The following is a 12,747-nucleotide window of genomic DNA, read 5'->3' on the forward strand; positions in this document are numbered from 1 at the left end:
AAAGCCGAGAAATTTTAATGGCCTTATTCATAAAAAATAAAGTAGGTTTAAAGAGCTTTATAAATTGACACTTTCATATAATTTTTCAATTTATAAACCTTTTATAAAGCTACTTTATTTTTTATGAATGACACCATAAAATTATAGTCTTAAAGCTTCAAAAATGTTTTTTTAGAGTCCCAATACGACCATTTTTCACCGAAATACAGCCTGTCAAAAATCAGCGAAATATTTGAAATTTTTTTGGCTTCCTTAATTTTTTTGAGTAGTGTATTATTTGCCTAGCTACGTTGATAGGAAAGCTTAGACAACATTTTCGTTTTTTACTATCGAAACCAGTGGACCCCCACTTAGAACATTTGAACCCCCCATTTCGTTTTCACAACAACGTAAACCCCGTCGAGTCTCCCGTGGATCCCTGGGGGTTCACCTGGGCCACTTTGGGAATCACTGCACTAGACGAAACGAGTGGGCATTTTGTATCGATTTATTTGAATTCTATAACTTTGAGGTATTTTTTATATGCCAGAGGAGTCTGCGATGACCTCAGACGTAAAGGTAAATTTAACGCTGCTATTGTTACATATCACGACGGCCACTGTGGCTGAGTGGTTGGAGGTACGTACTGCCGCTCCTCAAGACCTGGATTCGATTCCTGGTCCGGACGACATTTAAATTAGAAAAAGTGTTTTCTAACAGCGGTCGTCCCTCAGTAGGCAATAGCAACCCTCCGTGTGTATTTCTGCCATGAAAAAGTTTCTCATAGAATCCATTTGCTGTTCGGAGACAGCGTAAAACTGTAGGTATCCCTGTATGTCCAAACAACATCAAGATGCACAATTAATTGAACACATTGGTTTTTAGTTTTATTGAATTATTTTATTTCTATGATGCAAAGCACGCACTGTGTTTAAATATTATATTATATACACTTTATATTATGTATGTGCGTATAAATGTACATATGTATGTACATAGTTTTTATGTAAATATGTTTCATAAACCATTTTTATTCTTACTTCAACTAAGGCAATGTCTGTCTTCTGAGACGCATTAATGCAAAGCATCCCTCTTTTTTATTTCTTAACCAAAGAAGATAATTTTATAGAATTTTCGCAGCTTTATTAAAAATTGGCATTCCTTCAATGGTAGCGCATATTGAATATACATACACATGTAACTACATATATCGTCGCCCGTATGCCAGAAGCATGAATGTGTAAAAATTCAAATTTTGAGAAATTAAGTTTGAAAGTTTTTTATGAGACTTAACTCTATATTTATGCAACTGATATTGTAAAATATATGGTTTTCTTGTACGCATGTCATTCTGGGTTTTGGTATAACATAGAACATCCTCAAGTGTAATTAACTCAACCCAATAACTCAAAATGGCTAATATTGCACATTCCTGCTTTTAACATAAGGGTGACGATATGTCATGCTTTAGGAAAAAAAAAAGAGGCTGATGCTTTCCATTAACGCGTTTAAGAAGACAGCCTATATTCTACACTTAACTGGCCGTGCTCTTTACCAATTTTTAAGTTTCTCTGTCAATATTTTAAGCATAGATATGTTAATAAGCAAATCAGTGAATATGTTTAGTAAGACAAATTAAAAGTTTTCCTGTAGTACAATTTCTTATAAAACTTAGAATTGAATCAATTCGAAAAAAAACAATGTATACTGTAAAAAGATTGTTTTATTTTAGTTTTTAAGACAACAGAATAATGCTGTGGATGAATACATATACCAATTGTGTTTTAAAACACTGAGATTTCAGTTGTAGTAATTGATTAACCAACTTGCTCGAGTCATCGAATAATCGCACAGCCCTAATACAAACGCATAAATTCTTGAAAACTAAGAAAAAACATAAAACATTAAACCAAATACTAAATTCGTATGTACTAAACTATAAGTTAAAAAACATATATACTGGAGTATCTAAAACATAATTTTTAAGTGGAAACCAATTAAAATATAAAATTATAAACCTTGCCAATAATACACAATTGCGAAGAAGCAAAAAAAAAATTATACATTACTTTTTTAAGCGGGAAAATCCGTGGCGGGCATAAGAAAAAATATGCAAGTTTATCATAAACGCGATTTAGGATAATTTTGCTATCGAATTCCGAAATACAATAATACAAATGTATAATAAAAATTTAATATGTATTGACGCATTTTTTTTTTTAAATATTGCTATCGTCGTGTAACTCAATATAAAACAGCACCTTTTTAATATATATTTTGTATGAATGAACATGATGTGAAAAAATCGCATATCTACATATATGTGTTCTAAGCTTTAATTCACAAAATCAAAATTTCCAAGGCATTATATCATTCATATGAGCGTTTATATTTTCACCGGCTGTAGCAACAAAATATGTGTACTACGCCACCTCTGCTAAGTTTATGTAAATTTTTACTTTGTTATTAATGCCACAAAAGTTTAAGCAACTACTTCCTTAGCTTAATTTATCGGTTTATGTGAGTTTTTGTGCAATGCGTCTAAAAATTCAAAGTAGCTCTACATTTGTTTCTAGCTTTTCAAAAATAGACTTCACCTTTGTTCAGCTAACACCCTTAAAAATCTTAGCGGGAATCAGCTTTCTTTAACATATTTTACACATTACTCATTCATTCATATGATTTACAACAAACTAAAATAATAATGAAGGTCAAAAAATTAAACATAGGACGTTTCGTTCTTTTCTCTTGAAAATATGTAAAAAAAAACAAAAACAAAACAAATGTGCTTAGAATAATTAAAGTAAGCAGTGTGTGGAGTCGTACGTGCATCCGATGTAGCATAATCAAGTTTTCAATTCAAGCGTATCACTTTAAAGTACACAACCTCATATACAATATAGACTGAACAAGCAATCGATTGAAGACTTTGTGTCAAGCCGCTGCATATGGAAGTAAATACTATTCGCCTGTTTTACGTAGTCTTGAGCGCATTGGCGTGCCTATATATAGTACGTGTACGTGGGTCCAATCAATTATCTACGATCGTTCCCGTATCTGTGGTCGCGGTTGCCGTTGAATTTTGCGTGCACATGTTAAAGAATTGATATTTCACTTCTTCCAATGAGTAGTCGTCGCTAGCTTCAGCATAGGTTTTCTATACAGGAAAGAATACCCAACAAAATGAAGCTTTATATTTCCTAAAACACTGTTTTAATAGTCTTACGTTCATAGCGATATTCTGGCCACGTAACATCTGCCAATTTTCCAGTATAATCGCATACTTTAAATACTTTTCAAATTCGCGACGTGTTTCGTACACATGACACAAGCCTAAGTAGTCATATTCTAGTCCTGAATACGATTTTCCGAATAGGCGTAAACCTGTAAGGATATAAGACAAAATATGATTAGATATAGATAGATAGATAAAGAGGACAAGGCTTTTACTGCATACGGAAGAGTATATTGGCCATACAAGTGTACATAAATTTGTGATAAACATTTCCAATAATTAAAACCGTTTCCTTCTTTGAAGAATTTGAATAGGTCGGCTCTGGTTGATTGGCGGCAAAGGAGCATTTAGCGAAGTACTACATTTATACCAACTTTGCCTTTTAGCGAGCTATTTCAATCAATGCCTCATTTGCTAATAACCATCGAAAAATCATGTAACTCTATTAATACTTACTAATTTCAATGCTGCGCATGTACAATGATTCTGCTTCGCGATATTTTCCCATATGATAATTATAAAGTGAAGCCAAGTGACCAATCGAAAGACCCACTTCATAATCATAGGCACCCAAAAGATCTGTTTTAATTTGTATTGCTTTTAGATGCATACGTTCCGCTTCCTGTAAAGGATAAACGAAAATATATGTGAAAATGTAGTGGCGAAATAGTGCTTTTTGATAGTAGTTAAATTGTTAAGTAATGAAATGGTCTATAATTTATATGGAGATTCCTTTTCCAGCATCTAGCGTGCTGAAGTTGTACGCCGAATCACGTCGATTCAATATCCACTGACCCCTAAAAAATGTTGACTGATAAGATGTGATCTGCAAAATAACAGCTAAACCTTCTACAACTACTTTTGACGATAACAAAAAATTATACACGGAGCACGGATACACCTTCGTACCTCAAATCGATTCATAGTTTGATAAAGTCGGCCTAAATTGCCGTAGTGCTTGGCTGTTTGCACGTTCACTTCGCCGAACATTTCCAATGATAACTTCAGCGCAAAATTATGCAGCTCCTCAGATTGGCGCAAAAGTCCATCTTCATCAGCGCCTCCGTCAGTTAGCTTATCTAACGCGATTTCCTCAAGTAGCAACGCTTTCACACGTTTCGCTGATGCCAACACCAAATGATTTCTCGGCACTAAGTATTCCATAATTTCGATGGCTTTTTCGACATGTTTGCGTGCGCAAGAGAAATTACCGGTGCTGTATTCGTGAACATAGTAAGCATAAGAGAGATCCTCGTGTGCTATTGCTACATGAAAATTGCGATTGCCGAATATGTTACGTCTAATATCGAGCGCGTCTTTGTAAACAATAACGCTTTGATACACTGAGTCGACATTCAGAAGGAAAAATCCGTAATCGAGTAAGCTGTCGGCATATTTTTGATGTTGTGCACCAAAGGTTTTCCTAAAAAAAAAAGAAGAAGAAGAAAGAGATGAGAATCATCACATAGCCATTTCTCGAAATTGTAGCGAAATGTTGAATGCAATACATATACTATATAAACTCGAGACCGATTAAGATTCAAGAAAACTTGGATTTTGCTTAAAACTTATGCGCATTTACCTCGCCCTGTACGTTGCTTGACTTATTAGAAGATTCGCTCGTTGAAAATCTCGTTTCACCACGCATGCCTTGGCTCCTTGCCGCAAAACATCTACTGCAATCCTAAAAGCCATGCAAAGCATTATTTATGATTAAATTTTAAAATTTCAAAGAGAAATACCTTTCTGGCGTTGATTCTTCTAAATGCCGCATGGCAATGGAGCTCCACATGTGGCTATTGTCATATTCACTGCGCGCAAAGTACATGGCCGAGAACTGAGTATAAATTTTTGCTAATAATGCACGTGGTACATTGTCCTGAGACAACTCTTTGAGCAGTGCCACCGTTTCATCAAATGTGCGTTCGGCAGATTTAAAACTATATAAAGTAGATTGGGAATGTAGTAATCTGCAAAAAAAAAAACAAAAGGATTTCAGAGAATGTATTAAAATTTGTGATTTGTGCATAACGAATTACATACCTTTGCAGGCAATCCAACCGCACGAGCATATGTTGCTTATCCGCTGGCATGTTACGCAATTTTGACGCTACACACTGTAAAATCTCTACGCTGTCCGCCAGCCAACCGGCTTCAGACAGAAACGAGCCCAACCGTAATCCAAAGTCGATAACATCCAAACCAAAGTGAAAATCATCCAAAGGTAATTCTTCAAAAATTGCATCTGGGTCAATATCATTAACAACTGAAGACTCAGTTTTCACGCTTGAGTTCTCATAAACGTCATTATCTTTGACAGTTGTGCTTATGCTTGCATTGGCAAATAAATCAACCATGGTTGGGGTAGTGGGCAAATTAGGCGATTTCTTTAGCGGATTAGAGCTTGAGCTTGGCTCAGTTGTAGCAGTCTTGTTGAATTTTGTTGAGTCTTGTTTCTGGCGATAGCGCATGGTAAAGTTTTGTTGAAGTTGCGTGGATAGAAGTTTACCGCTACTCATCAATGCGGTTAGACAACGAAAAAGCTTTAGACGCACAGGATCAAACCGAAGTAGTCGTTCAAAGGTGCTTAAATCGATGAGCTGCTCCAACAGCATGTCCTTAAGCTCATCATGCTTGGACATCTGGAATATAATCACAATCAGTAAGGTTATTTATACCACGTAAAATGTTTGTAATATGCCTAAATATGTTACAATAGTACCATGCAATAACTCTCCTTAAAAAACTGTACCTCTTCCGGGCGCGACCTCAAACCTAACTCAAGCTAAGCGTACTTTTCTTTTTTTCTCGAGAATTAATTTAGTTTTTGCAAATTAACAGCAACCCCCACCAAAAAACTTACCCTCGATAACCAACCTGTTTTTAAGTGGTTTCAACTTTGTGCTACATTTTAAAGGAATTCAAAATTTCAATGTGCAATCATCAAACAGCCTGGTATAGCTACGCGGTGGCAATTTTCTTTCGCTGTTCTTTATCAGTGCGAAAAATGGTCCAAGCTTTTTAATTGATTGCTTGTTCACTGCAGTGGGTTCAAAGACATTGATACTGCTCAAGTGATATGTAAAACAGACAAACGCCGCAACAGGACCAGCCCATTTACGCATTTAGCTTCGTTCATCTCACAAACGTCTTGTGGAGAGTCAGTGCAATTATGAAGGTCTTAAGCTATGTGGTTTTTTTAGAACACCTATTTATTCATGTTCACTAAGAACACCTACATACATATGTATGTACGTATGGATGTCTCCATTTATATAACTGGGCGCTTCTCTTGCTACTCCTTTATTAGCATTAAGAAAAATTTCATTTGTTGTTTTCAACGCAATACATGCATCAGTTTTCGTGTTTAATACAAAGAGGTTAAATGACTTTTGATTAAATTAAACGTGTACAGTATTTATAAACCTGTATCAAAAAGCTTACTTTGTTTACAAGCGAATTATACATTCATACATATCGCTGGCTTAGAGTGAAAAGTTGTATACATAGCTGCGTATGTTTATGTACATATATGTATGTACATAGCTGCGTATGTTTGCGAGATAAGGAAATTTAAAATATAATATGTACTACTTAAACTGGAATGTAAACAAAAGATAAGCAAAAGCATATACATATGTATATATTCGCGGTTTTTAATTTATCTGCCACGTTTTCGAAACTTGCAAATCCTACTCCGTGCCCCAACATCGTTATGTTACGATATCATGAAACACTGACAAGGGTATCTGTTTCATTATACACCAGCCTATTGTTACGTATATGAGCAGCATGATTCCAATAATAATTTATTATTGAATCATGTATGAGCAGCATATCAGTCGGCAGGCGACGTGTCACGCGGAATACAAAAACTAAATGAGAAGCACGAGCGAATACCGAATTGATAGACTTGCCCTCAGTTTGCCGAAATTGAGGCGGCTGAATAGAATTGTCGGTCATTAGCATTTAATTATAAATAATTTAATTGTGCCTCAGTGATATTGTGACATGTGTACATATGTATGTACGTAAGGCTACAACTAAATATGTACTAGGTATTTACGTTTGCAAAACATGCGTCAAATAAAAATTTTAATGGAAAAGTGATGTCAAACAAAAAGTAAATACGTATGTACAAATAACTAAAGTGTGCTTGCAAGTCATCACAATTGTACTACAATCTACTTTTTCCTTATCAATTTTTATTCGTTATGGGTTGTTGTGTACACCGCTGGAGGTCGCCTTGATTGACTGTATTCTTTCATTCCGTACTCAATAGGGGTATTCTCCAAATCTTGCAAAGCCATTGCACGTAGCACGGATTGCACGGATTGCATAAATTGCAAACACACAACAAGAAAATTCATGGGAAACAACATTTCCTATCGCTGCAAAATATGCAACGTCGAAACCCATGTATATATTTTGCAAAATAGCACAGCAAGACAATAGCGACCCTGTGCTAGTTGTTTTGTTGTTGGAATTGCTACATATTTCTCTCATTCCTCTCATCTCGCTCACTTAATTTTTTTTTGCTGTCTCTTGTTATTGTATTTGATACATAATTTCGCTGCTTGCTCCCCATGCATGCTACCTCTTTGCAATGGGGTGTTCTCGTACTGTTCGAAATTTGGAATAGTATTTTTGCATTTCGTGCAATCCGTGCATCGTGCAAGACTTCGAGAATACCCCTAATGTTTATATTTCTGCACCAGCTGATTTTGGCTAATGTAATGTAATGACAATATACATCTGTGTGTTAGCAAACATGGAGAGTTTTTCACATAATTGTAGAATAGCATGTGAAGGAGGCACTTCATCATTATCACTAATGCGAATAGCGCAACCGTCTATAAACACAATTACCAGCAGCTACTCCACCTTTCACAAAATATGTAGCTAATCTGTCATACTGGTTGCACGAGTCAAACAAGTCTCAGCGTCAACTGTTAGATATATATACATATGTATGTACGTATACACCTTCCCATCCCGTTCATTTAGTTAAAATTTTTTTGGCATCTCGCTGGCAATTTCGCTTTCGTTTATGATGGCGAATTCGATTGGTAAACTATTTTTGCCTATCAGGGTAATGTTCGTTCTTTCATTCCAATTGTCCACGTGGGCATAGATTTATAGAATCTTTAAATACACTCCAAAATCTGAATATTACTCTTTAATTTTCAATGTAGTATAAGTAGGCACGTAACTTACCATGACATAAACATCGCTTAGTACGCCTGGTGGCAAATATCGCAACTGCTGCACACTATCCAGAGTTTGGACATTGTAATTGAGTTTGGCGACGTAGCAGCCGAGACATTGTTCATACAGCGTTGCGGGAGTTTTACCCTTTGTGAAGTCTTGCGCTATTTCCACCATTATAAATTCAATTTCGCAGCTAATATGAACCACTCGATTCCTGTCCAATACAGACAGTCGATAATCAGACTGGTCTGCTGCCCAACACGTTGACTGCGTATGACTTATTTTTCACCAATACACTTTGTGGTTTGTTTAATTTAAATTCGAACACTTGTTCTGAACTTTTAACAACTTCAAGAATCAAAATACACACAATTATCGCCAAATATACGTAATTTCACAAACGACTTAAAAATATTCAACTGGCAAATAAAATCACAAAGAAAGGTTTTCGCTTTTCCTTGTAGAGTTTGTAAATTAGCTTCCGCAGTAAGCTAGAGCGAGTACGCTACTTGTGCAAGAGGGAGGCCAGTCTATTGGGATCAAAAATGTGCAACCGGAATCGGTTAGACTGTGTTTATACACGGAAACTTTTGTCGACGCGATTTTTCACATTCCCTTTTGGTGTGGCTCGTTTCATTTACACGCGGCGAATTGTTGTTGTCAGCTGTGAACCGCGGTTCAATTTACACAGACGAACGAGAGCACACAGCGTGTTGCCCGAGCACGAGCAACTCGGTGCCCCTCTCCTTTCCTCGTCCCGCTCTCTCTCACAAACGTCGAGTTGTGGCAACAAAAATCGCCGTGTGTAAATGAGCACTTAGTCTAGATTCAGACAGAGAAACTTTTGTCGCGGCAACTCGTTACTTCTTGCAGAGGTTAGTGTCGAGGAATGGGGAGAGGCACCGAGTTGATCGTGCTCGGGCAACACGCTTTGTGCTCTCTTTCGTCTGAGTAACTTACGGTTTACACCGGACAATACTGCCCTGCAAAAAATGCGACTAATCTGGAATGACTCCGGGAGCAATCCCAAAGGAACATGCGCCTAATAACACTTTTGATCTCTTTATATGGAATGAACTGTTCGCTTTTGTTCGAGCATGTCCTATGAAAAGCCTAATTGTTCCTCTTCAAACCCTAACGGGTACAAAAGCGACTAGTCACTTTAAAAAAAATTAAAATAAAATTTTACGCCAGCCGCGATTCGAACCAAGGTGCTCAGGTTTGTTAAGCGAATACTCTCTTTATGTACCAACGCCGCACATGAAATTTCATTGACTAAGTGCGTACATATCATTAAATCGTTAATAGTACCCGATAGAGAAGAGTCGAGGACTAATTGACCTCCAATTATACCCGTAAGGGTTTAGTCGAGATTAACTGATCACCATTAGTACCCGTATGAGACTAGTTGCGACGAGTTAATGCCCAATCGTACCCGGTTGAGAGTAATCTCGGAATACTCTCTTTAGAGATTACATGCATACTTTTCCATGCATGCGTTTCTGACAACTCGTATATTTTCATTGTCTTGACAGCATTGTCCAATGTAAACGCGCCGTAATTCTGGTTGGCCCTTCACAGCCGACAATAAAAACTGCGTACAAAAGAATTGCTTTGTGTGAACGCGAAGGACAACATGAAACGAGAAATTGCCAAAGATGGCAACAAAAGTTTCTCTGTGTGAACCCAGTCTTAGGGACCAAAATACAACAGTTTTACGACCACTCGTCGATGTATAGATGTATACATGCGCCTAAAAGTACGCTACTTCTTAGCTGAATTATTTAAAATGGCAGCCGTGTGTTGCTCATACGCACCGGTGGCGACATCCGCCTTATATGCTAAAAAAATTATATACATAGAATACAACAGCTTTTTGGTGTTAAAGAATGCTTCGTTAATGTATATTTTATATATTGTTTCGAACATTTTGTTATGTCTTATAATTGAAATTAAAATTGTTATTGTACTCAAAAAAACATCAAAATATTCGCTGTCGACTTCTATTACAGTGAAGTTCTCCTGATTTCCAAACATCCACCACTGATGCAGAATATTGCGAACGAATAGGAAACGAGTTGTTATAAATTCGAAAAAGTGGAAGAAGAGTGTACCTGATTTGAAACCGATAAATACAAAGGATTAGGTGATAGCACAGCAGCTATGATTTCGTAATTCGTAAACGAGTAACGTACTTGAGGTTAAGAGCGCACACGACGCCACCACCACTTCTTGCACAGTCAGCTGCTCGTTGGGACTGGCATTAATTTTGTCCATACAGATGAGCACCTGTTGTAGCACCACATGAGCCAGCGGCAGTAGGGAAATGCTAAACAGCAAATGCTTCATGATCGCACCGCCACAACGCGTCGAGAATAGTGCGCCGAACATGCGGCGTAGATTCAACTTCTCATCCGGTATATCGAGAGGGGTGTTGCAAATTTCACAATGCGTGTCTCGTCGATGCAAAATCCAACGCTTCAGACACGGTATATGTACGAAACCCTTGAACGCAAAACAAAAAGCAAATAAATATGCGATCGCACCAATCACCTCGCCTAACGTCGGATACAAAGCACACTTACCACACTGCCGCGACACTGGCAAGGGCAACGTGACAGCTGTACGTCACTTCGATTGCAACGACAAATGCGACAAGAATTCCCAAATTCATTTGATGACTGTATCGTCGTTACCGATTTGCAGTCGTTTACGGCGTTGACTGGCGTCAGTGGCGCAGCATTGAGTGTCGTTGGGGGACCAGCCAGCTGTCCAGTTGCCACAACGCTGTTGAATAAGCGTATGGCCGTCGCCTCCGATAGTCCCTGCATACCGTTGGTCCGTAGTCGAATGGGCGCGCGTGCCGATGTTGATGGTTGGGACAGCAAGGCGTCAAGTAGCGTGGCTCGTGCTCTTGGCAGCAATGATGACGGTGGAGGCGGTGGAGGCGGCGGCGGCGCTGGTGGTGCTGCCGAAGATGGAGGAGTAGGGGAAACCAAAACCGGGGCCGGTGGTACTAGTTGAGCAGCGGCGTCGGATGGAGAAGACGACGTAATTGGAGGCGCTGGCTGCTGCAGCTTGAGGCCTTTGAAAACTTCCTCTATTGATCAACTAATAATTTTTTTTTTTTGATTTTCTTACGATTTTCATACTAAAAATTTTAACATTTTTCCATTTACATATTTTGAAAATCCAAAGCTGCGACGCCTCGAGTTTGACAACAACTGCAAATAAATATAACGACACTGGAACGGAAGTAATTGTAGCAGGCGTTTGCCACAAAATGGAGTAAGTGTTTCTTATCAAAAAATTTATCAAAAAGTAATTTTAAAAAGAAAGCAGAGCAGTACTGTTTATTTGTATGTATGTATGTAGATGGCGTATCCGAAATACAGAAACGCTGAGATTCAACTTGGTTAACCAGTTTCCAGCAATAAACTACAGCGGGGAAAGCTATTCATATAACCAGAAAACTTGATAAGCAAGAAGGTGGGAGCCCCTAAATTATATTATTATAACCATTGGGATCCTAAGAATTACAATATTTATTAAATATGCTCTTTGATATTATATATAGATTTTGCAAAATATTTTATTAGGAAATAAAGGCTATTTTTATGATATTTTTTGCTTTTAAAATAAAAATTATTTTTTAGTCCTACTCTTTGCGTACAAAATCAAAATTATTTTTATTTAGCTCAACAAAAAATAGTTTCCAAAACACTACCATAAGATACATAAATTTAATAGTTGAGTTTTTATATATTTTCTATCGCCTTAAAAACTACAACTCCCACATAGTTTTATGAAAAAAAAATAAAAAATATTAGTCACGACTTTTTCTATTACAGTTACGATGTTGTTACGTCTTTTTGCATGTCAGGTGACGATATATACATACTTACTTCGATACGTTCCATTTTAAGCATTAAAAAGAAACGATTGGTTTACCGTAGCTTGAAAATGTTAATCTCTATATTTTCGTAGCAACAATTAGTACAAATTTAAACAAATATTTAAAAAACAATAAAAATATGTGTGTGTGTGTATAAAATTTTTTTTAGATGAAATTCTCATAACTAAAATATGTAAGTCAACATTTCGTAAATTTTACAATACATATATAGTATACAACGGGTATGAGAATAAAAAAAAATATGTTAACACTGATTAAGTGTGAAAGGCATAACTAAATTGTAATTGATAATTATTTTGTAATTAATGTGTGTAATTGTTATTCATATACATATATTTTTACATTTCAATTAAAAGAAAATCTTTATTGATATATTTATTTATGTGTAAATATGTATATTTATTGT

At 36.7% G+C, this 12,747-nt stretch overlaps 2 protein-coding genes across 3 annotated transcripts; both read right to left on the reverse strand.

Annotated features, from left to right (window-relative positions):
- Positions 1–1,072: 1,072 nt before the first annotated feature.
- LOC118751054 (amyloid protein-binding protein 2-like) lies at positions 1,073–8,904 on the reverse strand. 2 transcript variants are annotated; one of them, XM_036485815.1, is made up of 8 exons: positions 8,432–8,904; positions 5,258–5,856; positions 4,957–5,184; positions 4,797–4,898; positions 4,124–4,637; positions 3,671–3,836; positions 3,206–3,363; positions 1,073–3,136 (listed from the first exon to the last, which is right to left on the reverse strand). In XM_036485815.1, exons 1-8 carry the CDS (start codon positions 8,597–8,599, stop codon positions 3,011–3,013), a joined length of 2,061 nt encoding a protein of 686 aa, XP_036341708.1. In that variant the 5' UTR covers positions 8,600–8,904; the 3' UTR covers positions 1,073–3,010. The 2 variants fall into 2 exon arrangements, with proteins under 2 accessions (XP_036341708.1, XP_036341709.1); XM_036485816.1 differs by lacking the exon at positions 8,432–8,904 and adding an exon at positions 6,078–6,312.
- Positions 8,905–10,189: 1,285 nt separating this feature from the next.
- Positions 10,190–11,638, reverse strand: LOC118751057. The gene is made up of 3 exons (XM_036485818.1): positions 11,011–11,638; positions 10,621–10,930; positions 10,190–10,539 (listed from the first exon to the last, which is right to left on the reverse strand). Exons 1-3 carry the CDS (start codon positions 11,254–11,256, stop codon positions 10,190–10,192), a joined length of 906 nt encoding a protein of 301 aa, XP_036341711.1. The 5' UTR covers positions 11,257–11,638.
- Between the last annotated feature and the right edge of the window lie 1,109 nt (positions 11,639–12,747).

Source organism: Rhagoletis pomonella, unplaced genomic scaffold (genome assembly GCF_013731165.1).
Source record: "Rhagoletis pomonella isolate Grant_MI unplaced genomic scaffold, Rhpom_1.0 Rhpom_scaffold_00511, whole genome shotgun sequence".
NCBI lineage: Eukaryota > Metazoa > Arthropoda > Insecta > Diptera > Tephritidae > Rhagoletis > Rhagoletis pomonella.

Bases quoted from the DNA above. Each gene is read 5' to 3' on its own strand.
- LOC118751057 (XM_036485818.1), bottom strand. From the start codon at position 11,256: ATGCAGGGACTATCGGAGGCGACGGCCATACGCTTATTCAACAGCGTT. The intron at 10,931-11,010 runs GTAAGTGTGCTT...TTTGCGTTCAAG, and splicing joins GCCAGTGTCGCGGCAGTGTG to GGTTTCGTACATATACCGTG. The intron at 10,540-10,620 runs GTACGTTACTCG...GTTTCAAATCAG, and splicing joins GTGTGCGCTCTTAACCTCAA to GTACACTCTTCTTCCACTTT.
- LOC118751054 (XM_036485815.1), bottom strand. From the start codon at position 8,599: ATGGTGGAAATAGCGCAAGACTTCACAAAGGGTAAAACTCCCGCAACG. The intron at 4,899-4,956 runs GTATTTCTCTTT...CATGGCTTTTAG, and splicing joins GAAGAATCAACGCCAGAAAG to GATTGCAGTAGATGTTTTGC. The intron at 3,137-3,205 runs GTAAGACTATTA...TTTCCTGTATAG, and splicing joins GCCAGAATATCGCTATGAAC to AAAACCTATGCTGAAGCTAG.